We start from the raw sequence: 27,647 nt of genomic DNA on the forward strand, positions 1-27,647 counted from the left end.
GTTGGCAATTTTATTACTCATTGTGAGTTGATAAATTTGCATTCTGCTTAAAAAAAAAAAAGGTGAAATACATTAAAACAAGAAAAATTATGAAATAGTCTTATACAGTTGCTTTTCCGTGGTTATTTTAAGAAACAACAACAAATAAAAGCTTACATGTTGTCTCTTTTGAGATTTAACCTTGCTGCCTGCTTTGAGTGACCACGGATGTGGCCCGAAAGTCGAGAGCTCGTGAGCCCTCTCTTAACCGTCTTTGTCAAAGCCCCTAGCACAGCCCAAGTGCTGCCATTGTTTCCCAATGGCAAACTCCCACCTTTCCTCCCACTGCCGACAGGATTGTTCTTCAGAATTTAGCTAATTCTCTGAGCGTTAAAGCTGCTGGAAGCTGCTCCAAGGATGTGTGTGTGTGTGTGTGTGTGTGTGTGTGTGTGTGTGTGTGTGTCAGGGTCTCATTCATCTCCCCAGGGTACCGTGCATCCAATCAGGGCAGCAGATCCTTCCCTAATATCATTCAAGTCGATGTCGATGCACTCGGGACCACTAGAACAGCAGCCCCTGTCAGCCCCTGGCCCAGAGCAGGTGACACCTGCCCTCCTTTCCCCTTGTGGCTCCTTCCACACGCAGACTCCATGGAATCCCTTCCTGACTCCCTACTCCTTGTGGGCTCAAGTTTTGTTGTGTTCTTTTTTTCTTTTCTTCTTCTTCTCTCCCTCTAATTCCCTTCATGGGCAGAACTGGGACAGACGCAGGCGGATATTTTAAAGTGAAAGCTTCACGAAAGGCACCATTTCACCTTAGCAGGACATTTGCTTACTCACTTACAAAGGCTAACACAAGGCTTTTCCCCTCAAGTAAAAAGTCCAACAGTCTCCTCAACAGAGGATTGAAAGGACACCCTCCACATGGATCACTACCCGCTGACAGACACAGGAAAGTCTGCAAGTGCAAGGTCAGCCTCGCAAAGGGCCTCCCTTCTTGGGCCGAGAAGGCGGGGGCTGAAGGGGCCGGAGCGCGGGCCTCGCTGCACGAGCCACAAAGGGCAAGGGCCTCTCTCGGAAACTTTAGCGCTGGCGTGGAAGTACGAGGGCAATGGTTTACATCGATGGCAGAACTCTGGTTATTCTGCTTTTCGGCCATTTTTCACCATCGAGGCCTTAAGCACGAAATCCGTAGCAACCCTCAGGACCTCCAGCCGCCAGCAGGAGTGGGGCCGTGCGAAGTGACGCGCGCTGACCAGCCAAGATGGCCACTGTCTCAGGGCCGAGGGCCCCAGGCTCCCCGCCGCCAGGACATCTAAAGGCGGGCGGGGGGGGGGGGGGCGCCCGGAAAGACCCTCCCGGCCGAGCCTGAGGACAAAACCTCGGCCGATTCTCGCCGCCGCCGCCGGGGGACGCGGCCTCGCGGACAGATAGCCCGATCAACGGTCGGAAGGGAGGTGCCATGTCCCCGCAAGGGGAACGGGCGCACTAAGTCCTCCGCGCTTTGCCTCCCACTTCGGATCGGAAGGGTACAGGGGCCCCACCCACTCGCCTGTCCACCGAGCCCCTTGTTAGAAGTGCTCAGGGTAACTAAACACCCGCAGGAGGGTCGCGTCGCCTCCGCTCGCTCCCCCTGCCCCGCAGGGTGGTTCAGCCCGGGCTCCCCTGCCGCGCCCCGCCCCTCTGCCTACCCCCGCGCGAGTGGCGCATTGGCGCGCGGCGCCGGGGGGCGGGGTCCGGGCCGGGCGCGCGCGGGCGCTGTGTATAAATACGGGGCCGCATCGCCCGCCGCCTCGTTTGCTCCGCGCCGCCCGCCCGAGCTCGGTAGGACGCTGTCTTCTGCTTGTGCATTTCGCAGTCGTCGCCTCGCCGCTCCCTTTTTTCTCAACGCCACTTAACGCTCACCGCTACGAACACCAACATGAACGGGCAGCTCAACGGCTTTCACGAGGCGTTCATCGAGGAGGGCACATTCCTCTTCACTTCAGAGTCTGTGGGGGAAGGCCACCCAGGTGAGGTGACGGGCCCTGGAGCGAAGTGAGGGGCGGGGCGTGGGCCGGGCCGGGCCGGCCGGGCCCCGCAGGTGGCAGTGCCCACGCTGGTTGCCCTCGCCCGGCGGGCGGTGGGAAGAGCGGCGGCCGCGCGCTTTCCTCGTGGCGCCGCCGGTGCCGAGCGCGTGGCCGCCGCTCCCCTCCCCCTTCCCTCCTCTCCTCTCCTCCCATCCGGCCGCGCGCCTCGGCATGCGGAAGATTCCAGAAAACGAGAAGGGCGGGGGCCGGGGCAGCTGTGCTCCACTCGGGGAGGGCACTATTTCCTCATCTCCGCCCCGCCGTCTGAAAGTCCTCGAGTGGGCCGCCGGCCCCGAGCGCTCGCGTCCGGGCCTCGGGAGCGCGCGCCCCGCATTGCAGCCGCAACCACGTGTTTGCCGCATGTGGCATCTGGGCTAGGGGGAGCCGTCTGGCTACCGGCGCGCTCGGGTGTGCGGACGAGGGGGCCCAGGCCACCGGATGGCTCCCGTTTCCGTTAATTCCTTGTTTTGGGCCATTACGGCTCCCAGAAGACGTTGGCCGTGCCCTTCGGCAATATATGGCCTTGCCGTCAAGGTGACAGCCTCCAACTAAATATAGCGCAGGTTGGGGAAGGCCTTTCCTTATTTGGATGGCGTTTGAAAAGGATAGGAAGCATGAATTAAGCGTAAGCTGTCATTGCGTTGGATTTCCCTTTAAAGTCTTTGGTGCTTTACCGTCAGGCAAGGTTTTACCGAACAGTTCCTTCTCCGGGCTTTGTCCACTAGTCCGCCATTATGGAGATCAATTTACACGTGAACGAGTGAAGCTATTTCAAGGAACTCTGAATCTCAGCCTGAAAACATCATCTGATGAAGATCACTATTTAGCTCTATTGGTTCTGCCTTTTCTTAGGATAACCAGGATGACATAGTTATCTAGTCGAATGGTTTTAAGGATCCATTTCTGTATACTAAGTCTACTGTGCCTCTGATGAAATCCCACAAGCATCAGCCTAGTGGTGTAGGAGAGGACAGACATCAAGATCCTGATTAGGGAAGGTCAGGTGTTCTGGTGTGGGTTACCCACCTTCCCTCAGTGTTAAGAACTTCACACATATTTGACCCACCTTTTATTAATATAATCACTTAAGTCACAGGCATTTATAGCAGTTCATAAAATAAGCCTTGACCTTCCCACTTGACTGCGATATACATTTTGCTTTAGTTACGGATGGTTGTAGAAAATTCAGGAAAGTGGTAGCTCAGGGGGAGGTATTTCTGTTCTCTCACTTTTTAATAGATGGCAATACAGTGGGGAAAGAAGGATTCAAAATACATTTGGATATTTTTCAGTTTGTTCAGCTCATGTTCCTGGACTACACCTCTGGCAAAATAAATATTTTATTCCTTCTGTTTGTAAAGTGTCCTTTCATTGTTTTTGACTCTTCAATTGACATTATCTTTTGTTGCTCTGATTAGTGTTCCTTAGGATCAGGGAGAAATTGATAACAAGGAAAAAAAAGTTCCAACTTTCTGGTTGGTTAGATTTATAATGAAGACTTTAAATTTGGGGGATAAAATGTAAGTATGATTGTCCTTGAAGAATAACACTGTAGAGTGAAATGTTTCCCAGCTTTGCTTTGGGATTTGAATATAAACTATTCTGCTTTAATTTGATTAATTTCAATTATGTGCCTGTACTTAGTTAACAGTGGAAATTGTATTGCCTGGGAACTTAATTTTTCAAAATGTTTGAAATACTTTAGAGATGGGATGAAGTCCTTCAAAGGTTAAGGTGCATGTATCACAGGTTAAGTGTATTAAACGTGTTGGGCATTCTGGCTAATCTGAGTCGGTGAGCTTGTGGTTCATCTATATTAAGACTGGTGTCAAGTTTTCAAGTAATATGCAGCATTATATCCAGCGTTTATTCTTCAGGCACATGGTTTCTGGTAAAGCTCTGCTTTGATTAGACAGCGGTTAAGATCTCCGTACTTGAAATACCATTGAATTGTATGATTGAAAATGGTTAAATTGGTAAATCTTACATTCTGTAGGTTTTACCACAATTTTTAAAAGCTCTCCCAAAGATCTGTACAGCAGTAATTATAAGGCTGCATGACCTACTTCCATTGATAAGATAAAGAGATTGAGCCAGGAATTTCTTTTTCCCCCAGATAAGATTTGTGACCAGATCAGTGATGCTGTCCTTGATGCCCACCTTCAGCAGGACCCTGATGCCAAAGTGGCTTGTGGTAGGTTCTAAACACTGCTTATCAAGGTAACATCAAGAAAACTACTTTGTAAGAGTGACATCTGAGTGTGAACTTATCTTTTATTAGAAACTGTTGCTAAAACTGGAATGATCCTTCTTGCTGGGGAAATTACGTCCAGAGCTGCTGTTGACTACCAGAAAGTGGTTCGTGAAGCCATTAAACACATTGGATATGATGATTCTTCCAAAGGTGTGTTTTAAGGAGTTGGCTTTTCTAAGCTCATTTTCCCAAATATTTTCAACCCTCTTTAGCTCTTAGTTCCTGCTAACCTGTAATTCCAGTTGTACAGTGTTATTATCCCTTTTGTTCCAGCCCTGTTCTCTGAAAGTTCTAAGTGTTGCTACAGGTTTCCCCTCATCCAAAAATAGGACATTTCTTAAGAAATTTGTAGGCCGAAACAATGCAAAGCAAGGCTTCACTTTTACAATAGACATACGTTGTTAGTACATAGTTTTTTCATAAAAGCAAAAATCCTGCATATTTTTTTTTTCAGTTAATGAAAACAAGTACTAGTGTAGGTCTTTTTGTTAAAATGAGTGAAACACTATTGAAAAGTGTGTGTGGGGGGAGGGGGGTATCTGGATTTGATTTCTTTAGTAGTAGTTAAAATTCCAGATACTTGTAAATAGAAGGCATAGGTATTGCCATGGCTCCTTTTTTTTTCTTTTTAAGGTATTGTTTTGTTTTTAGGGTTTGACTACAAGACCTGTAATGTGCTGGTAGCCTTGGAGCAACAGTCACCAGATATTGCTCAAGGTGTTCATCTTGACCGGAACGAGGAAGACATTGGTGCAGGGGACCAGGTACCTTGGTATAGAGTCTGTCTGCATCTCTTCTATCATTAAATTCTGAAGCTTGGACTGATCACATTGGTGACTTTTTCCTTTTTTAGGGTTTGATGTTTGGTTATGCCACTGATGAAACTGAGGAATGTATGCCTTTAACTATTGTCTTAGCACACAAGCTTAATGCAAAACTGGCTGAACTACGCCGCAATGGTACTTTGCCTTGGTTACGCCCAGATTCTAAAACTCAAGTAAGTGATGATTATAAACCTGGATTGCATTGGCCCAGAACGTCAGTAAAGTTGTTTAAAGCTGAGAAAAAACAGTATTTATCCTTTGTATTATAACTTAGCTTTGTCTTGGTTCTCTGTCCTGTCTAATAAATTGATGTTCTGGTCATGTGCTTTGCCTTCAAGGTGACTGTGCAGTACATGCAGGATCGAGGTGCTGTGCTTCCCATCAGAGTCCATACAATTGTTATATCTGTTCAGCATGATGAAGAGGTTTGTCTTGATGAGATGAGGGATGCCCTAAAGGAAAAAGTCATCAAAGCTGTTGTACCTGCAAAATACCTTGATGAGGATACAATCTATCATCTACAGCCAAGTGGCAGATTTGTTATTGGTGGGCCTCAGGTAAGGCTTTATAATACAATTCCATTTACTTTTTTTGAGTTCTGTAACGGTTACTTGCAGATTTGGCTACTACCACCTTTTTCTGGATTTTTATAAGTCTGCATGTGAATCTTCTGAGGATATTTGAGTGACAGAGAATAGGTGTTTAACAAACCCGACCTAGAACCATTTATTGGAAAGCACTAGGTATAAAGTGACTTAAATCCTGTAATTTCAGGGTGATGCTGGTTTGACTGGCCGGAAGATCATTGTGGACACTTACGGCGGTTGGGGAGCTCATGGAGGTGGTGCCTTTTCAGGAAAGGATTATACCAAGGTGGACCGTTCAGCTGCTTACGCTGCTCGTTGGGTGGCAAAATCCCTTGTTAAAGGAGGTCTGTGCAGAAGGGTTCTTGTTCAGGTATATACTCTTTTATATAACTGGGAGTAACTAGAAAGGCATGCAAGTGGGAGGGCATTTAGCGTAGTATTTCTTTTTTAAATGCCAGCATGTTACATAACTGTGTGGGTCTTTTAATCACTGACTCTTATGACATTTGAATCCTTTTAGGTCTCTTATGCTATTGGAGTTTCTCATCCATTGTCTATCTCCATTTTCCATTATGGCACCTCTCAGAAGAGTGAGAGAGAGTTATTAGAGATTGTGAAGAAGAATTTTGACCTCCGCCCTGGGGTCATTGTCAGGTAAAGATGGTAAAGCCTATTGCTAGTGAAAAATGAGGGTGTGGGTGCGTGTGTATATAGGAGATATATTCAAATCCGAGAAGGTGAAGGTGTGAAGACTCAAGTGGGGAAATGTTTTAATTCCTGGAACTGTTGATGTTATCTTTAAATTGCCTTTAGTAAAGGCTTATATTAAGAAAAATCTAAAATTAACAGTGTTCCATGGCTTAGACTAACCACCCTAAAAAGAAAGTCTTCCACATTTGATACGGGGATTTGTGCTTGTGTTATTTAAGGATGTGTATTTTACCTAAAAGAAATTAGTGTACAGTTAAGTGGGATATCAAGGCTGCTATAAAAATAAACAGGGTGTGGGCATGGGACCTTGGTAAGTATGCCATAATCTCAGATGAGCTTTTGATACTTGGAATTTCTCAGAATAATGACAAGTTTTCATATTTGTTGAGCCAAGGATGGAAAAACAAGAACTATAGTTACTAATAAGGACTGTGCGAGGAGTTTGGACACCAGGGAAGTAACAAACACTTCTGCCACAAACTTTTTTCCTAGCAAACCCCAGAGAACTGAACTCATTTGCCAGAACTCTTGAAAATGAGTCTTGCTGATTGTTTTGCTTTATTTTAATTGAATGCTACATATTAAGTTACGGACTTGTATATTCCAGGGATCTGGATCTGAAGAAGCCAATTTATCAGAGGACTGCAGCCTATGGCCACTTTGGTAGGGACAGCTTCCCATGGGAAGTACCCAAAAAGCTTAAATATTGAAAGTGTTAGCCTTTTTTCCCCAGACTTGTTGGCGTAGGCTACAGAGAAGCCTTCAAGCTCTGAGGGAAAGGGCCCTTCTTCCTAAATTTTCCTGTCCTCTTTCAGCTCCTGATCAGTTGCAGTCACTCTAGTCAATGACATGAATTTTAGCTTGTGTGGGGGACTGTAAGTTGGGCTTGCTATTCTGTCCCTAGGTGTTTTGTTCACCATTATAATGAATTTAGTGAGCATAGGTGATCCATGTAACTGCCTAGAAACAAACCAACAACACTGTAGTAAATAATGCTTTTTGAAATTGAACCTTTGTGCCCTATCACCCAACCTTCTAAAATCCTAATTGCATTGACTTCCCCACCAAATGCTGAAAATGTCCTGTAATGTGCACGTAAAGTACTTGTAGTTCCATTATAGCCTCTGTCTGGCAATGCCATAGCCCTGTCAGCATGAATTTGTAATGTCTTGAGCTCTATTATGAATGTGAAGCCTTCCCTTATCCTCCCTATAACTTGATCCATTTCTAATTATGTAGCTCTTTGTCAGGGAGTGTTCCCTATCCAATCATTCTTGCATGTAACGCAAGTTCCAGTTGGAGCTCTAGCCTGACATTAAAAAAAAAAAAAAAAAGGCAGTTACCATTAAACCATCTCCCTGGTGCTTATGCTCTTAATTGCCATCTCTTAAATAGCACCAAATCAAAATCTCTCCACTTTCCAGCTGTCTTTTGGAGGACGTACGTAATAAGGTTTTTACTTAGTAAACCAATCCTATGCATGGTTTCAGCACTAGCCAAACCACCAACTCCTAGCTCTAGAAAAACAGGCACTTGGCACCCTTGTGATGTCATACAGAGAAGTCACAGGGCAGTACCTGAGGGTCTGTAGGTTGCACACTTTGGTACCAGATAACTTTTTTTTTTTCTTTATAAGAAAGACTGAGTACTCCACACTGCACAATAATTCCTCCCAGGGTTTTAACTTTGTTTTATTTTCAAAACCAGGTCCAATGAGCTTTCTGAACAGCTGGTGTAGCTACAGAGAAACCAGCTTCCTTCAGAGAGCAGTGCTTTTGGCGGGGAGGAGGAAATCCCTTCATACTTGAACATTTTCTAATTGCTTATTTATTGTATTCTGGGGTATGGCGTAAGTACAGAGAAGCCATCACCTCAGATGGCAGCTTTTAAAAGATTTTTTTTTTTTCCTCAACACCATGATTCCTTTAACAACATGTTTTCCAGCATTCCCAGGTAGGCCAAGGTGTCCTACAGAAAAACCTTGGGTTAGACCTACAGGGGGTCTGGCTGGTGTTAACAGAAGGGAGGGCAGAGCTGGTGCGGCTGGCCATGGAGAAAGCTGACTTGGCTGGTGTGGTACAGAGAAGCCAGCTTGTTTACATGCTTATTCCATGACTGCTTGCCCTAAGCAGAAAGTGCCTTTCAGGATCTATTTTTGGAGGTTTATTACGTATGTCTGGTTCTCAATTCCAACAGTTTAATGAAGATCTAAATAAAATGCTAGGTTCTACCTTAACTGTGTCCATTATTCTTTAAAAGTGTTTTGGTATGCATATGCTCTGAGAACATATTCTTTATCCCTGAATAATTGTAATCTTTTGCCTGGTTCAGGGAAATTACCTCAACTCCTTTCATCCATTACTGCAAACATTTTAACAGGTTTGTAAATTCATACCTAGCACTAAGAAAAATGCCCAAAATTTGAGGTGTTCATCCATCATTGCCATTTTGGCTGATGCAATGGTCAAAATCCATATGTGCTTATTGCAGCAGCCACTGAGCTGCCAATGTCTTAAAATTGCCTGATTAAGGACCTAAAACATGGAATGGGAATGTTCAATCTTAAACCCATTCCTTTTTAGCTTTTCAATGTGGAAAAACAATGAGTTTTTGTGCCTTAAGTATTAATCCCTTTATTATAAACACATGTTAAAGGCGGCAGGTGACGCACAGTTGGCAAAATTTTTGAAGAGTGGTAAGGGGCTTACAAAACATCCATTTTATGTTAAAGTGGAAATTTGAACATCAAATTAGTGAAGATGCTGTACGTTTCTAAAGCCTTTATTCTTGTAGAGGTTTACTACACAAGACCTTGAACCATCCCTTTTTAAGCCTAGGAGCTAAAGTACAGCAGCCGCTTGGCACATGTTTACACTGGCATGTATGAAGTAAGTGGTGGTTCAACCTTTTTAATTGACCTGTAATGACTCAATGCTTGATTACACTTATTTGGAGGCTTAAACTATGTTGGGAGAAGAGGCAAACCAATCTTGAGTGAAAGTCTCAATTTTTTTAGAGAACAATGTGTTGCTGTCAAATAGCAACATGGCTGGCCAAACGGAATTGGGGATGAGCTGGCTGCCCATTGGCTGGTGGGATAGCACCAGAGAAATTAAGGTTAGGTTCAATATTTGCTAGGAAGATGCCGTACCTTGAGAAGCTCTAAACTAAGAAGGATCTTTGTAAAGGCCTGTCTTCTGTGTAACAAAAAAATTAAGGTTGAATAAATAGTAACCAGCCCCAAGAAGAGCAACCAAGGTGTCAAGGTGATGGTGACTGCAAATGGTTGAATATCAAAAGTATGCAACGTTATGGAATAAACCTAAACTGTCTGGGTTAGAAGGAAATATGACCTATGAAGTTTTGAAGGGATGACTTGACAAGGGATAAAAGATCCAAATGCTGGGAGTGGAGTAGAATGAAATGGAATACTAAAGCCTGGCTAAAAGGACGTTGATAGCCCATTCCTAGAATTGCTGCACAGGACCAGATTCCTCCTGAAATGAACTCATTTATTCCTTTGAGCTTTTCTTAAATGTATCAAGATAACCACCTTTCTGCTGCATCTCACCCCAACACTTTCATTGGAGAAAAGGTGGCATACTAACGGTTTTGGGATAGCATCCTTGCCTATATTAAAACTAGTTTGGTAGGAGTCCCTTTCCCTAATGAACTACTTTTCATACCAGTCAAGTAATGAATGGGTGGGAGAGTTGGGGGTCAAGCGCAGGGGAACAAAATAGAGCTGAACTCCCTGGCAAAGGACATTGTGCCAAAGTATATTGTCACTGAGATCAACAAAACTTAAAAAAACACTTTCCCTCACATTGCTCTTACCAACCTGTGGCACAGCTACTGGCTAGCTAACCCACAAAATGCCTTGTAGGAATCCGGTCAGGCCCAACCTGCACAATTGCATCTGATCTGGCCTTTTAACTGAATTCCAATATAAAGGCTGAAAGAACACAGAGGTAGTAGAGATGAATAGATTGAAGAGGTAGAATTGATACAACTTGGAATTTAAGAAAGGTGATAAAAAAGGATGAATCAAGGCTGAAGATTCAGATGACAAAAAAAAGAAAAAAGAAAAAGATGCAGTTGCCATTCACTAGTAAAGGAGATGCAGGTCTGAGTTGGGGATGAACAGAAGTTCTGTCTAGGACAGAGTGAAAGCTTTGTGAGATCCCCAAGTGGAGCTAGTTAGGTCTATAGGTATATGGCACAAGGAAGCAAGCTAAGCAGCAGCATAATCATCCTGAAGTGTGTATAGGGAGAAGGCAGCTGCCTAGTAAAGAACCACTATCTGAAGAGGTGGGCGTGGGGTGGGGCATGGGAAGAGAAACCTGAAAACAAGAGATGCAATTCTTTATCAAAATTACTGGGACTGCCAATTTACTGCTAGTCTTTGCTATGAGGCCATGAGCACCCAAAATAGAAGCCTTTGGGTTTTCCTTTTTTCTCTATGCATTTCTCACTTGCTAGCCCAATGCCCAAGGAATTGAGGTGCTTCCTCAATCACACCCTGTGCATCCAAACCTACAAAATAACTTCAAACATGTTCTAATCCATCACCAAGTTTGGTTAATTCTTACATCATCACTTACCACTTTCTTCTCACCAAAGGCTAGAATAATGCTAAATTAACACTAAGCTTGAGAGAGCTACTACTACCAATCATCTAAATTTCCTTATTAGTTTATCTTTGTCCTATTCTCATTGCTGCTAGTGAAAAACTGGCTGTCCCCATAATAAGCACAATGAAGGAGAGAAGAGAAAATTACTCTCTGCATTCAGAACTTAATCACCATCTTAATCTTACCTGTAACTAAGACAAATTTTAGTCTACACTATTTCATAATTATTGTCAGTGATTCTGCAAATTGCAAGAGGCAGGGTATGCGACCCTAAGTCAAACAGACAAAATTCAAACCATCAATACATCTCTTATTAGGTGTTGTCTTTGAGCAAATTTATCTCTGAGCCTCACTTCTTCCAACTGTAAAATAGGGCTAATGGCCAGTAAGGACTAAATGCAGTAACACAGGCAAAATGCGTCACACAGTGTCTAGCATATAACAAATAACTTGAGAACAGGCACTATTGTCATCATGGTACATTAAATCTTTTTCGCTAAGGGGCCAGTCACTTTAAACCTGACTCTTACCCCTTCTTATCCTAGAAGGGCATTTTCATATTGATTTTAAACCCCTCCTAACCCCTCAACCTTGATGTGATAAATCTTATCCTTGCTTCACTTCCTTGGCTCCTCTAAGATATCTTCTCTGAATTTAAAAGAACTATAAACAAGGAGGAAAAATGTCTAAAATAACCATTTCTTCACATTTCCACTGCATAGGTTAATGGTCCTATGACTGGTTGCTCCCACATCTGTATCCAACATCTGCCCCAGTCAGAACTCTGAGTGGACAGGGTCAGAATTCAGCTCAGAAGGATTAGAATTTGAAGAATCTGTGTTTGAATGACCCGACTCTCCAACTGGCTCAAAGGGTCGCAAGTTTGCATAAGTCACCTCTTGGGCCAGCTGCTCCAGGGAAGGGCGACCTAATGCCAGATTTCGAAGTGAGATACAAGTCATCAGGAAGCTGAAAAAGAGGAAAAAGGCCACACAGTCCAAACTCCTGCTTCTATGTAGGAATTCCTGCCAAAGCCCTTAGGATTCCCTGGTCCTACGTCCTCTCATTTAGGCATAAGTGAAAATATCCCCACAGTGACCCACCCATCCCAGCTGGAAGGGCATCCCACTCTTTATATGGTCTGGTAAAGGATTCAACAGTGGAATAGGAATAATCCTATTATTGGTGACAGGATGAGGCAAAACAAGACAGCAGGCCATCAGACAAAGGTCATTTACTCTTTCCATTAAACCAGGGAAAGGAAACTGGAGAGGGGGAAAAAGATTTTCCCCAATGAAAAGACTGTCCTTTCCTGGGAGTGTGTGTCCTGTCCCATCCTCCTACCCCTGGCCCCATTACCTTTACCAGAGAAAAGTTACCCAACTTACCAACATCTTGATGATAATGACCAGTACTGCTGTGGGTAAAACTTACCTGCGGCGAAAGATATAGAGCTTCCGCAGCAAGAAGCGGGAGAGCCGCTCATGGAATGGGGTATTTCTCCGGCGTTCAAGCTCTTGGAGCCTTCGCTGGCGTCTAAGAAAGGTCTGAACCAGAGGTGTTGGCTCAGGGCCCCCTTGCACTTCCCCTTCCAGCAGAGGCTGCAGCTCTGGAGGTAAAGGCCCCGTTTCTGCACAGAAGATGGCAAAAAGAGTAATCACTGAGATCATTCTGTTTTAGAATTCTCCTTTCACCAGCCAGAAGCTTCAAGTTCATTCTCTGATGGCTAGATCCTCAATCACAACCCCGATTTCTCATAACCAGGAGCTTTCCCAGCCCAACTCTTTATATACTCACCAGTTCCATTCTCCACCTTCTCTTTTAATTCTTGCAGATATGCCAGGTCTTGCTCCAGTGCAAGCTCTGTAGTATTGACGTAGATGTACATGTAGCAGGAAGGACCGGGTGATATCGTATACACCTTATGGTACTCTCCAGCAGGCAGCTGACAAACGGGAAGAAATGGATATATTTCACTCTCTGATCTTTCCCTCGGCAGCCTACGGGCTTCCTACAATACCCACCGTACCCCAATCCACTCCCACCCTGCCCCGCCAAGGCATCTTTCTTCTGTGTTTTAGAGTCCAAAGGAACTGACTTCTGGAATCCTGGATAAAGAGGTTCACAGCCCCAAGGACCCTTGCATTTTGATCTCCCTTTTAAGCCTATAATAAATTAACTCCATTTATCTAAATTTTTCTGCCATTGTTAACTGCAGCGAAATACCTGCATTTTTTCTCCCTCGTGAAGAGTCTGATTCTTCTGTTCTGCCACCAGCTCTACAGTCACCTCCCCTTGCAGCAGCTGAATACTAGTGTTGCCTAGGTCTTCACTCACAAAATTCTCCAGGTGCAGCCCTGCCAGGGGCAACAAAGTTCCCTATCCCATCTTATGGAAGACAAAATCACCCCCAGCCAGAATGGAGACATCACACCTTTACTGCTGCCACCAGTCAGGTTTTAAGAACCTTCCTCCCACCAGGAATGCCCTATCCCCCTCGCCACATGCAGTGTCCTCAGCCAAGGAAGCCACAAAGAAAGGCAGCAAAGCTTTCTTTGCTTTCCTCCATACCAGGGAAATCTGCAATGAAGACCACCTCTGTGTGGTTGTCCAGGCTACTCTTGATTTCCTGTAACTTGGTCCTCCAGGGAGACAGGTCCATCAACAGTGGCTGCAGCCAAGGTGTACGCTGGAAGGGGGACCAGGCGGCCTGCACAATGTCCACACGAGGGTCAAAAATCCTTAGGAAAGAAAACCATGTTCTAAGGAGACCACAGCCACCTACTCACCAGAATTTCTGGTTTTGTTCCTTTCATCACTATTCCCACACAGAGGGAACAGGGTTTCCAGATAGAAGAAATGGCTTATGTCACCATGTCTGAGGGCAGAGAAAGAAGAAAGAGATTCTGGAGCATAGGGAAGAATGAAAGTTAGTGGCCACCTGAGAATTGTGTTAACAGCTTAAAAAAAAAAAAAAAAGGTCAGTTACCTTTCCTTCTGGTTGATGGTGCCCCCTGCTGGAAGCAATCAGCTATGCCCACAACCAGGCGAACAGGGACATGCACCAGAGGACAGCCTTTCAAGCAAGACAGCACTGGGGAGCATGGGCTATTCGTCTCGGCAAAAGGAGTGGGACTTCCATTTCCCCCTTCTCTGTCCCCCTTGCCCACCTCTGCTGGAAGCGGTCATTGATGGAGACCCAAATATCAAAGTAGATCTGGGGCTCAGTGACATTGTACTTGGGAAGCAGGTGGCTCAGGCAAGTGGCATATTGCTTCAGCATGTCTGCATGATCCTTCCATCGCCGGCTCTGCGTGAATACCTGCCCCAAACCCCCACATTAGTCCCACCTCATCATTATCCACCTCTCGGATAGGTCATGCAATGCACTGCCAACAGCACTAAGAGATCCCTGCCTGGTGCCTGTTTTGAGCAGGAAACACACACACACAAATGCACCCCAGCCCCCCTAAACGTCTTTGGGGAAGAATTTTTCACTACTAGGCTTTTTATACTTACCTTTCCTAAATCTAATTTCAATTCAAAGGAAATGAACGGCACTGCCGTATTTCAACTTCTACAAAAGAAGGGTCGGTCAACCTGGCTCCTGAGAAAGGGCGGAGTGGACCCAAATGTGTTTTATCATTACGTTTCGGAGGGAATCAGACCCCGACACTCCAGGGAGCTCTGAGGAACTTAAGTGGTCAGCACCACACATCTTACCCCAGGGTTAAGGTAGCCCAGCTCGCCAGTGCGGCCGTCCCGGTAGGTGATCTTCACGTGCTGGTGGGAGCGCGAGTGCACCATCATGTCCCAGGAATAGCCATACAGCCCATTTGTCCAGTTGTTATAGCCCTGAGAAGGTAGGGCAGCAGCAATCAGCCCGACAGTTCTCCTATTTAACTCCATCCTCAACCAACGCAGCGCTTGCAAACCAGCCCCCACACTTCCCCTACTGCTCTGCCCTCCGCCACTTCCCCAGCTAACCCCCAGCCCACACATACCTGGGTGAGGAAATGGGAATAGGGCAGGAAGAGCTGCTCCAGGAGGTAGAGCAGGGTGAAGGCAGCACTGAGCCGATGGCGCAGCCCTGGCTTCTGGCCACCTTTGGCCCGGCTCCTCTTATACACGCAGGACATACTGGGCTGAGGGGCAGCTTTGAGGGGCAGCAGCTCCTGCAGCCTTTCGGGGAATCGAGATACTAGCTTCCGGGGCCACTCAGGGGAGCAGAAGAGAGGGCTGCTGGCCAGCATGACGTAGGGGAACATGCCTAGGAAAGAGCAGGGAGAAAATAAGTGTTTCAGATGCTGGGTTCAGCGGGGTGAACATGGGTAGTCCCCTCAACCCCCTCTCCTTTGAGAAACCTCTCCCAAGTATTCCACTTGTGATGAAAGAAGCTATTAGCTAGAGTAGTCGGAGTTCCCCGAGATTCCTTACTTGGCAACATTCTAGCTGAGCCCAGAGGCCCTGGTTCTCACCGCCTGTTTATTGCCATTTCAGGGACTGCATCCCCGTGTCCCACTGTCCGCACCTGCACACCTGTGGCTTCCCACCTCCTACCAGACCACAGGTACTGACCGATGCTAAAAAGCTGGGAATTCATGCAGTGGAAGTAGGACACGAAGAGGAGACCAATGGACCTCGAGGCATCAAAAAAGAGCAGGAAACCAGCTGAGAGGTCAAGCAGCAATCCGCACCAGTGTACCACTAGTAGACTGGTCATCTCCTCGGACAATACTAGTCTGCAGACACCAGATACAAAGATCAAAGGTCAGGCACCAGCCCACTGGGGAACCCAGCATTTCCAGCACATTCACAGCAAAGGTACCTCTGCCACCCTGTCCTCACCAGAGGAAGTACCCCAGTAGGCAGATAGAGGAACTCCACATGAAGACACCTATGGGAGAGTTTCCAAGAACCTTTCATTTCCACACACTTTAGGTGTTCGATTTTTTTCAATATACCATATGTGATAACCAAGGACAGATTTCCTAGGGCAAATCTGACTGAGAATGAGTGTTTGGGGGTGGGGCGTGGATTCTTCAATTCTTCACGGAGGTTATAAAAGAAGAAACTTTAAAAGGTAAATGTCTAATTAACATAGTAAAGTCAAATGTTTGGAACTGGAAAATAACAGGGAAGAGGAAAAAAGAAAGTAAAATATGAGGAATGAAAAAATGGGAGGAAGGCAGAAATCGAGAGGCAAACCTCTGTTTTTTAAAGAGTTGGCAACAATGGGTTTGTCAGGACTAGGATGCTGACCGTCCTTTTCTTTTTTTTAAATAAGATATTATTTATTTATTCATGAGAGACACAGAAAGAGGAGGAGACACAGGCAGAGGGTGAAGCAGGTTCCTTGTAAGGAGCCCGATATGGAACTCAATCCCAGGACCTCAAGATCACAACCTGAGCCAAAGGCACTCAACCCTTGAGCCACCCAGGTGCCCTGCCTGCCTTAGAAGATGGACAGTACACTGGCCAAGGTATCCTGGCAAGAGGCTAGGGTGGCCACACAAGGCACGGCACCACCCTTGGTGGCTGCTGAGAACACCAACTCATTCACCAAGTCACCTTATTCTGATTTTCCTTTCCTCTTTTAGTTTTTTTTCCCTTCGTTCTTGCCCATACCGTACATCTCCCAGGGGCTGGGAGGACCTAGATGTTTTGGTATCACTGACTATGCCTTCTGCTGAATAGATAGATGAATGGACAGAGGAAAGCCTGTGGCAAATCCCGGTAAAGCAGGAACAGCAGCCATTACGACAGACCCGAGGGAGGCGAGGCCCCCACTGTGCACCTGTGCCCCAGTGAGAACTCCGCCCTGACTGCCACTCACTTGAAGGGACTGAAGAGCCAGTGCCGGGACAGATACTCCATAGAATAGCCTTCAACCCAGTCTGCGTCCAGCTTTTTCACACCCGCAATGAAGTACACAATGAAGATCTGCCATCGCAAAATGTAAAATGAACGTTCAAACCAAAAAGAACCTTGTTTTCTAAGAGTATCAAAAATAACATGCGTTCTGATCAGAGTTCAGGGCCTATGGAAGATTAGATTCATTCAATTCACTCATCCAACAAGTATTTATTGACATTCTATCAATGCCAGGCACAGTATTAGGTACCAGGGAAAGTCATGAAGCCTGGATCTCTCATAATGATGCTAATCTAGCAGGGAAAAAGTTCTCTCCTTCCATGACGCAATGAGAGAACCCACAGACTAGGGGACTGGAAACAGTCAGCCTTGCTTTCCAGCAAAGGGGAAGAAAGGGAAGATCCAGGGAGGCGGAGTACAGTACCAGGAGGGCCATGCTGACAGTGGCTGTCAAAGAACACTCCCCTCTTTCCTAAAATTCCATACCTGGCCACGTAGCATGGCATAGTTCCAAAGGGGCACATGGGCATTCCGCTTACGAGCATTCAGCAGGCCGTCCACAGACCTGCACCAAGGGAAATAAAGATTAAGGAGAACTTCTTAGCCCAGTACATTTCTACTTTTCGTTTTTAAGTGTAATTTTCTATCCCGGGATATCTCCCATATCCTGTCTCGACCTCTGGGCTATTCTGAGGCTCTTGAGAATCATATGAGCAAATTTAACAGTGATCATTTTAAGTTGTAACAGAAAGATTACTAGTGAGTTATAACAACAAACAGTTCCATGTTTACCATTAGTTAGTAAATTAATTTGTCTTCATGTAACAAATCAGGAAAAGGATTACTAGAATATGCTAGAATATGATTGAATTTGAAAAATAATCAATTTGAGGGAGTATTTAAAAAGGTAAAGGTGTATGGAAATACATAGTGCATTTAAGAAAAAAAAATTATCTAAGGCAAACTTTTTATAGACCTAGATGCCAGGATCTAGTGCTGGAAAGTACCTGCTAACAGCTTACCTTGAGAGAGAACTGATAAGCCTAAGATACTAAGACTAGACACATTCTGGGGAGGCAGAAGCAAAGCAGGTTTGAAGAAGACAATGATTGAGCAGAGAAGTTGGCGAAGGAGCAGCTTACACTTATGGTTAAGAGACCTGGAATCTATGGTCAAGGAGACCTGGATTCTCACTTGTGTCTCTTACCCTCATAGGTGACCTTAAGCAAATCCTGTACTTTCCTAGGCCTAAGCTTCCACTTCTATAAATAGAGCAGCACTATGGGCCTCATGGCATTGTAATGAGGAAAAATTTTAAGTGTTTAGTCTAGTGCCTCACCAAATGGAAAGCCCTCAGTAAGGGAAAAGTATTTTTTCAAATTGTGGAAAAATTATAAAAACGAAATTTTTCAGAAGTATTCTGTCAAAATTGTCTCTTAATTTTATATTATCAGAGCTGGGCATTCTGAACAAGTTTAAAGGTTTACAAAAAGGCAGCTCGGGTGGCTCAGTGGTCTAGTGCCACCTTCAGCCCAGGGTGTGATCCAGGATCAAGTCCCGTGTCGGGCCCCCTGCCTGGAGCCTGCTTCTCCCTCTGCCTGTCTCTGCCTCTCTCTCTGCGTGTTTCTCATGAATAAATAAATAAAATCTAAATAAACAAACAAACAAACGTCTACAAAAGGGGTATCTATAGGCATAATTAATGACTGATAAATCACTAACAAAGTCAACGTTTGAGATTTTTCTCCTATACTCATCTTACTAACATGTCATATTTGCATATTTGTTTTTCACTTAATAGGAAGAATCCCTAGAGGTCATCTGCTCTGCCACCCTATCTCCAAATAACTTCACTACCTCCCCTGAGAGATGGTCACCTAAGCCAGAGGTTGGGGAGGGTTACCTCCTCCCAGGACAGCACTGCTGAGCAGCCCTGGTGGGCCCTCTCCTTCTGACATGACTCTGCCTCACAGCAACTTCTACTCTTGGCTCTAACTCTGCCCCTCTGGGCTCACACAGAGGAAGTCTGCTCCCTCTTCCACATGACCACCCTTGAAGTATCTGAAAACATCTATGTCTGGCTTTAGTCTTCTCTTCTTCTAAATGGGTTACAGGAAGTGGATAGATCAGGGCACCTAGGGAGATATGGAAAGAGTAGAGGGGGTGGGAATGGAGCCATTTTGTTTTTTGTCATCCCACGTGCCCCAACCTAACTGACCCTTCCCCCTCCCGAATTCATCCAAAGTGTGACCCTGTAACCACACTTTACAAAGCATGGTTGAAAATATGCTTGCTGGGGCATATTCTAGGACCTCACCGGGCTCCTACCACTGGTCACCATCCTGACCCAGCCAACCCCTCCCCCTTTCCCCTAGATTCATACCAGTAGTGGTTTGCATCCATGAATGTCAGCTGAAAGGCCAACAAACCATACAGATAGGAGTGGTTGTTCCATGACGTCTTGTCCAGGAGAAACACATACCAGTATGGCAGCAGGAATAACACACAGCTTATCCGGTAGCACAGGCCCAGCATCATGCCCAGTGCCCCTGGGATTTGTGAGGGAGAGGATTAAGAGGTCAAAGGGTCACCACAGGCCCAGCTCCCCCAGGACAGGCTGTGGGTGGGATTAAGAAAAATCACTGGACATTTTATAATTGTTAAACCAAATAAAAATCAAATGTTATTTTAATACTTTAAAAAAGACTTATGAGGTCACAACTCAGATGACACACAGGTCAGTAGGATGAAATTATGAGTCACAGCAGAAGGGAAATAATGAACCCAAGACTTTGGTCATTCACCAGCATGCTTTGTATTTCTGGGCTTTAGGGAGGCCAGTCAATTCTCCCATCTCTCCCATACTTTCCCTCACCCAGAAACATGATGGTATAGACAAGATACATCCAGTCAAGTGGTAGTGGTTGCAGGGCATTCAGCAAGGGGAAGCGGCACACATCCAGCCCGTCCAGGTATCTTCGGTCCAGGGAACTAAGTCCCCGCTCTTGGGGAATGTCCAACACCATCATCAGCCCTGAGAAGGCAGTTAGGGAGGGGCTGTTAGGCCTCAGCAAAGGAAGCAGTAGAGTATACTGGAATATAGCTGGATGCACTCAACTCCAGGGTCAGACTTTTTACCTAACCCTGGCTCTGCCATTTATTCATTCAATTTATAATAATTACTGAGTGCCTACTCTGTGCTAGGCATTATGCCAGTTTTGTGACCTCAGATGGCCACTGTACCTCACTGAGCCAATTCCTCATTCCCTATGTGAGAAAGGGACTCATAATATTCTACAGGGTTACCAGGATAATTAAGTGAGAAAAGTGCACAGAATGCTAAAAAAGCTGTTCAGGATTTGATTTTTTTTTTTTTTTTTTTTTAGGATTTGATAATTTAAGGTCTGTCCTACCAGCCCAGAAAAAGTGTTCTAAGGTGGTGTATTTCAACCTTCTCCACTTCCCAGCACACCCAGAAAACAGTATTTGGCTTACCACACTAGAGCAAACAGAAGGGGCTACTCAGGTCAAGAAGCCAGTTCCAGTTAAGGCAGGGTTTCTCAACCTCAGGACTACTCACATTTTGGGCTGGTTAATTATTTGCCAGGAGGGACTATCCTGTGCATTGCAGGTCACTTAGCAACATCCCTGGATCCTTAGCAGATAACAGTAGCCAATTTCCCTTCCCCCAATCTGTGACAAATAAAAATGTCTACAAATATTGCTAAATGTCCCCTGGAGAGCAAAACTGCCCACCAGTTGAGCTACGGGGACTAAGATCTCACCACATCTGTAACCAATTCCAAGCATACATGCTGTGGCCCGAGTTAGGAAACTCTGGATTAAGTTGTCACAGCCAAAATGTCTGCCCTGTCACACCTGCTATTTCTCTGAGGCCTAGTCCTGAGTAGTTACTGGGCAACTTCAGGCTACAAGCAAGATGGGTCTCTGTTCCTCTGCCTCTGTATTCCCTATGGCCTCAGATCAAGGCATTTGTAGCCTCCAAACCCTAATCAGGGGCGACAATGCTGGATTTGATCCTAAACTCCACAAAGATCTCTTCCAGGATATCTTCAGGTCTGGGGAAAAGGGAGGCAAGTCACTAAGTAAGTAACCCAGAAACGCACAAGGGAGGATGGTTATTCTCCCACCCACCACCACACTGGCCCCTCCCAGAAACTCGATTTACCAAAGAGAAAACGGAAGACGGCCAGGCTGGCAGGATCCGTTGGTCGATTCAGCAGAGTTACCAGTCTTCCCCAGCTGGAAACATCTGTCCACTCAAACCCCAAGAGCTTCCCCATTCCGCTGCCCTGACTGGGCCCTTTAGACTGTCCAGCCTTGTCTTTCTGTACTTTATCTGCAGGCAACAAACAAAGTGTGTGTGCAACTGTGGGGATGGAAGTGCTTTAAAACTGGCTCCGCCCCATGGGGGACACCTGGGTGCCTCAGCGGTTTAGGGCCTGCCTTCAGCCCAGGGCGTGATCCTGGGGACCCGGGATCCAGTCCCACCTTGGGCTCCCTGCATGGAGCCTGCTTCTCCCCCTGCCTGTGTCTCTGCCTCTCTCTCTTTCTCTCTGTATGTCTCTCATGAATAAATAAATAAAAATCTTTAAAAAAAATAAATAAAATCGGCTCCGCCCCAAATCACAGAAAATACGGCCCCAACAGCCCCAGGGTTTCTGCCTACCAGGGTTCTCCCACTGATTTCTGACTACTGGAAACACCCTTGCCGTGCAGCCTCTCCTGGATCTCCCAGTTCCCAGAACCCCTCTCAGACCACAGTCCCCTCACCGCAAAGCTCCCCGAGTGGGACTGCAAGCTTGCTCCACAACCCCCTTCCCGGGGCCCCACAGGGCATCCTACCGCCCCCGCCCCTTTGAGTCAGCGCCCCTCTCTCCGTCGCACGGGAGGACTCTTGAGCCTACGTGAGTCCGGCGGGCCCCGCGCGGACCGGGCCGACGCCGCCATGGGTCCGCGGAGGGAAGACGGCCACCGCACGAGCGCCCAAGCAGGGACCGTCGCGTCGCGTCGCGTCGCGTCGCGTCGCGAGGAATCGCTGCCCTAAGCCCCGCCTCCCCGACACATCAGCCCGCGCGCGGCCGGCCGGAAAGTGCCGGGACTGTCGTGAAGGGCTCTCGCCGGCGGCGCCCGCTCCCTGCTTGGCGGCAGGGGGCGGAGCGAGGGGGAGCCCAGGGGCGCGGGCTGCTGTCGCCTCACGAGGTGACCCGGGAGGAGGGAGGATACTCCCTGACCCGCGTGTCTTCAGCAGTCAGATCAGTCTTACCCCGAAGCGTCCCAAAGCCTGACGCTTTCAGCCCTAAAAAGTCAGTTCTGACCATTTCCCTGGGCCCCTCCCGCCCCATGAGGTCTCCTCCAAATTGTGTCCCTGCAGTGAGTGCCCACAGACGTGAGCGAAGCGGGTGTAAATGTCCAGCTCTTCTTCAGACAGGCTGACCTCCGAGTTGAGGACGCAGCTGCAAGCGCTGTCCTGGCGTAGGGAGAGGGTGCGAGTTCTCCTTTATTCTCTCCTCCAGTACCAGCCGGGAACCAGGGGTTTGAAATCAGCTGGGGAAACCGGGACGCCCCTGCAGAGGGGATGTAGAATAGGGGCAGAGCGCAGAGTGTGTCGTCGATCGGGGAGGTTCCTAGAGGTGAGGCTTGAGCAGCACTGCCGTATCTAATTCTCTGCCCTGGAACTGGCCAGCAGGATCACAGGAAGGCATCCTAGAATAGCGGTTCTCACATTTTCTTGGTGTCAAGGACACTTTTACGCTGCTACACATTATTGAGAACCCTAAAGAGCTTTTATTTATGTGGGTTATATTTTTCCGCGTTTACCATATTGGAAATTTACACTGAGAAATGTTTAAGATATGTGTTGATTAGAGGGCAGCCCAGGTGGCTCAGCGGTTCAGCGCCGCCTTCAGCCCAGGGCGTGATCCTGGAGACCTGGGATCGAGTCCCACGTCGGGCTCCGTGCATGGAGCCTGCTTCTGCCTATGTCTCGCTCTCTCTCTCTGTCTCTGTCTCTCATGAATAAATAAATAAAATCTAAAAAAAAAAGATATGTATTGATATACTTAAAAACAGTAATGAACCCATTACATGTATACATAAATAACTTTTGTGGAAAAGGTATATTTTCCACAAAAATTGCACAAGTAGTACTATATTGTTTTACATGCATAGCTAATGTCTGGGGGCGCCTACGTGGTTCCCTCCGTTAAGCGGCTGCCTTCTACTCAGGTCATGATCCTGGGGTCCTGGGATCGAGCCTTTCATCTGGCTCCCTACTCAGCGGAGAGCCTGCTTCTCCCTCTCCCTCTGCTGCTCTTCCTGCTTGTACTCTCTCTCAAATAAATAAATAAAATCTTTTCTAAAAAGCTAATGTCTGGCTTAATTGGAACAGCTGGATTCTCCTATCTGCTTCTGCATTTGATCTGCTGTTCATTAAAGTACATGAAGGAAATCTGGCCTCACAGATACTTATTTGGAAAAAGGAAAGGTATTTTAATGACCTTTTTAGGTAATTGCGGGTATCCTCTGATACCACACCTAAACTTTATAAAAAGTGGTAGTTTTTCAGTTGGATATGGAATCTGAAACCATATCAATGAACCTTATGCTCTGTCACATTAAAATCATCGGTATATCTTGCACTTTGAACGAACCTTTTACAAAATCATACAATTGTTATTTGGAAAACATCGGTTCACTGAGTTACGCTGCTCTTCCAAATGCGGAGTCGCTCTCTCTTTTTTTTTAATTTATTAAAGATTTTTATTTATTTATTTATTCATGAGAAACACACACAGAGAGAGGCACAGACAGGCAGAGGGAGAAGCAGGCTCCATGCAGAGAGCCTGACGTGGGCCGGGATCCCCAGGATCACGCCCTGGGCTGAAGGTGGCGCTAAACCGCTGAGCCTCCCGGGCTGCCAAATGCGGAGTCTCTTAACTGTGTTAGGAAGCTACCAGGCTCACAGTGGCAGATAACAGGTTTTCCAAAATTCAAATTTTTATTTGAAAGCTCAAATTTTATCATTGGCAACAAATACTGTCTATTGTTTTCCCTGAAGGAACCGCCTTTCATTTTTTGAAAAAATATCTGCCAAATGTGCCAATTTGAATGACCATAGTTTGTCTAATATCCACAAGTAAAATGATGTTTCATTTTTTTAAAAAAAAAGAAAAAACAACAAAGGTACTCAACGTCTTTTATTAGGGAATTGCAAATTAAAACAACAATGAGATAATCATTAAAATGGTTGCAATTGGGATCCCTGGGTGGCGCAGCGGTTTGGCGCCTGCCTTTGGCCCAGGGCGCGATCCTGGAGACCCGGGATCGAATCCCACATCGGGCTCCCGGTGCATGGAGCCTGCTTCTCCCTCTGCCTGTGTCTCTGCCTCTCTCTCTCTCACTGTGTGCCTATCATAAATAAATTAAAAAAAAAATAAAATAAAATGGTTGCAATCGATGACACTAAACTCATATCTCTCAATAGTAACTCTGAATGTGAACGGGCTTAATGACCCCATCAAAAGGCGCAGGGTTTCAGACTGGATAAAAAAGCAGGACCCATCTATTTGCTGTCTACAAGAGACTCATTTTAGACAGAAGGACACCTACAGCCTGAAAATAAAAGGTTGGAGAACCATTTACCATTCGAATGGTCCTCAAAAGAAAGCAGGGGTAGCCATCCTTATATCAGATAAACTAAAATTTACCCCGAAGACTGTAGTGAGAGATGAAGAGGGACACTATCTCATACTTAAAGGATCTATCCAACAAGAGGACTTAACAACCCTCAATATATATGCCCCGAATGTGGGAGCTGCCAAATATATAAATCAATTATTAACCAAAGTGAAGAAATACTTAGATAATAATACACTTATACTTGGTGACTTCAATCTAGCTCTTTCTATACTCGATAGGTCTTCTAAGCACAACATCTCCAAAGAAATGAGAGCTTTAAATGATACACTGGACCAGATGGATTTCACAGATATCTACAGAACTTTACGTCCAAACTCAACTGAATACACATTCTTCTCAAGTGCACATGGAACTTTCTCCAGAATAGACCACATATTGGGTCACAAATCGGGTCTGAACCGATACCAAAAGATTGGGATCGTCCCCTGCATATTCTCAGACCATAATGCCTTGAAATTAGAACTAAATCACAACAAGAAGTTTGGAAGGACCTCAAACACGTGGAGGTTAAGGACCATCCTGCTAAAGGATGAAAGGGTCAATCAGGAAATTAAGGAAGAATTAAAAAGATTCATGGAAACTAATGAGAATGAAGATACAACCGTTCAAAATCTTTGGGATGCAGCAAAAGCAGTCCTAAGGGGGAAATACATCGCAATACAAGCATCCATTCAAAAACTGGAAAGAACTCAAATACAAAAGCTAACCTTACACATAAAGGAGCTAGAGGAAAAACAGCAAATAGATCCTGCACCCAGGAGAAGAAGGGAGTTAATAAAGATTCGAGCAGAACTCAACGAAATCAAGACCAGAAGAACTGTGGAACAGATCAACAGAACCAGGAGTTGGTTCTTTGAAAGAATTAATAAAATAGATAAACCATTAGCCAGCCTTATTAAAAAGAAGAGAGAGAAGACTCAAATTAATAAAATCATGAATGAGAAAGGAGAGATCACTACCAACACCAAGGAAATACAAACGATTTTAAAAACATATTATGAACAGCTATATGGCAATAAATTAGGCAATCTAGACGAAATGGACGCATTCCTGGAAAGCCACAAACTACCAAAACTGGAACAGGAAGAAATAGAAAACCTTAACAGGCCAATAATCAGGGAGGAAATTGAAGCAGTCATCAAAAACCTCCCAAGACACAAGAGTCCAGGGCCAGATGGCTTCCCAGGGGAATTTTATCAAACGTTTAAAGAAGAAACCATACCTATTCTCCTAAAGCTGTTTGGAAAGATAGAAAGAGATGGAGTACTTCCAAATTCGTTCTATGAGGCCAGCATCACCTTAATTCCAAAACCAGACAAAGACCCCACCAAAAAGGAGAATTACAGACCAATATCCCTGATGAACATGGATGCAAAAATTCTCAACAAGATACTGGCCAATTGGATCCAACAATACATTAAGAAAATTATTCACCATGACCAAGTAGGATTTATCCCCGGGACGCAAGGCTGGTTCAACACCCGTAAAACAATCAATGTGATTCATCATATCAGCAAGAGAAAAACCAAGAACCATATGATCCTCTCATTAGATGCAGAGAAAGCATTTGACAGAATACAGCATCCATTTCTGATCAAAACTCTTCAGAGTGTAGGGATAGAGGGAACATTCCTCAACATCTTAAAAGCCATCTACGAAAAGCCCACAGCAAATATCATTCTCAATGGGGAAGCACTGGGAGCCTTTCCCCTAAGATCAGGAACAAGACAGGGATGTTCACTCTCACCACTGCTATTCAACATAGTACTGGAAGTCCTAGCCTCAGCAATCAGACAACAAAAAGACATTAAAGGCATTCAAATTGGCAAAGAAGAAGTCAAACTCTCCCTTTTCGCCAATGACATGATACTCTACATAGAAAACCCAAAAGTCTCCACCCCAAGATTGCTAGAACTCATACAGCAATTCGGTTGCAATCCAAAGCATCATCGATAACAAATGCTGGTGAAGATGTGGAGCAACAGGAACTTTACTTCATTGTTGGTAGGAATACAAAATGGTACAACCACTTTGGAAAAAAGTTTGGCAGTTTCTTATAAAAGTAAACATGCTTTTACCATATGATCCAGCAATTGTGCTCCTTGGTATTTACCCAAATGATTTGAAAAATTATGCCCACACAAAAGCTGTACACAAATGCATAGCAGCATTATTCATAATTGCCCAAGCTCAGAAGCAACCAAGATGTCCTTCAATAGGTGAATGGATAAACAAACCAGCAAATTCATACAGTGGAATATTCAGTGGTAAAATGAAATGAGCTATCAAAACACAAAAGGATGAGGTGGACCCTTAAATTCAAATCCCTAAGTGAAAGAAACCAATCTGGAAAGGTTACATACTGTACGTATAATCCAAACTGATATACTGGAAATGGCAAAACTGGTTTTAATGCAAAAGATCAGTGGTTGCCAGGAAATGGGGCATACATTGCCAAAACCCATGGAATGTGAACCCTAACATAAACTATGGATTCTCTTGATAATCATCTATCAATATTAGCTCATCAATTGTAAAGCAAATATACCATACTAGTGCAAGATGTTACTAATGAGAGAAAAATGGGAGAGGGCTAAGGGGTGTGTGGGAACTGTCTATGCTACTCAAAAAAAAAAAAAAAAAAACTGTTAATTTAAAAACATTACTTCAGGGATCCCTGGGTGGCGCAGCGGTTTGGCGCCTGCCTTTGGCCCAGGGCGCGATCCTGGAGACCCGGGATCGAATCCCACGTCGGGCTCCCGGTGCATGGAGCCTGCTTCTCCCTCTGCCTGTGTCTCTGCCTCTCTCTCTCTCTGTGACTATCATAAATAAATAAAAATTAAAAAAAAAAAAACATTACTTCAGCTCACAGCTTACTGACACAAGTGCTTTTTCTAGGAACAACTGTGAAGACAGCCATCATACTTGGGTATGCAAAGTGTTGTGTATTTCGCATTTCTTCACACAAAATAGTTAAGGATGTGTGCTCCAGTG

At 45.4% G+C, this 27,647-nt stretch overlaps 2 protein-coding genes across 4 annotated transcripts; one reads left to right on the forward strand and one right to left on the reverse strand.

Moving 5' to 3' along the window:
• Nucleotides 1–1,774: 1,774 nt before the first annotated feature.
• On the forward strand, nt 1,775–8,659 carry MAT2A (methionine adenosyltransferase 2A). Its single transcript, XM_072770046.1, has 9 exons — nt 1,775–1,990; nt 4,164–4,241; nt 4,329–4,451; nt 4,953–5,065; nt 5,155–5,298; nt 5,464–5,682; nt 5,900–6,082; nt 6,233–6,366; nt 7,031–8,659. The coding sequence occupies exons 1-9, from the start codon at nt 1,900–1,902 to the stop codon at nt 7,131–7,133; spliced, it is 1,188 nt and encodes a 395-aa protein (XP_072626147.1). The 5' UTR covers nt 1,775–1,899; the 3' UTR covers nt 7,134–8,659.
• A 381-nt stretch (nt 8,660–9,040) lies between these two features.
• GGCX (gamma-glutamyl carboxylase) lies at nt 9,041–22,023 on the reverse strand. Of its 3 annotated transcripts, none has more exons than XM_072770043.1 (15): nt 21,860–22,023; nt 21,121–21,291; nt 19,807–19,965; nt 19,315–19,480; nt 17,418–17,496; nt 16,894–17,000; nt 15,636–15,799; nt 15,062–15,327; nt 14,781–14,912; nt 14,228–14,379; nt 13,629–13,798; nt 13,284–13,414; nt 12,855–13,002; nt 12,492–12,687; nt 9,041–12,026 (listed from the first exon to the last, which is right to left on the reverse strand). In XM_072770043.1, the coding sequence occupies exons 1-15, from the start codon at nt 21,900–21,902 to the stop codon at nt 11,834–11,836; spliced, it is 2,277 nt and encodes a 758-aa protein (XP_072626144.1). In that variant the 5' UTR covers nt 21,903–22,023; the 3' UTR covers nt 9,041–11,833. The 3 variants fall into 3 exon arrangements, with proteins under 3 accessions (XP_072626144.1, XP_072626145.1, XP_072626146.1); XM_072770044.1 differs by having other exon boundaries at nt 21,798–21,947; XM_072770045.1 differs by lacking the exons at nt 19,807–19,965; nt 21,121–21,291; nt 21,860–22,023 and adding an exon at nt 18,835–19,066 and having other exon boundaries at nt 19,315–19,472.
• Nucleotides 22,024–27,647: the final 5,624 nt, after the last annotated feature.

This window comes from Canis lupus, chromosome 12, assembly GCF_048164855.1.
Source record: "Canis lupus baileyi chromosome 12, mCanLup2.hap1, whole genome shotgun sequence".
Taxonomy (NCBI): Eukaryota; Metazoa; Chordata; class Mammalia; order Carnivora; family Canidae; genus Canis; species Canis lupus.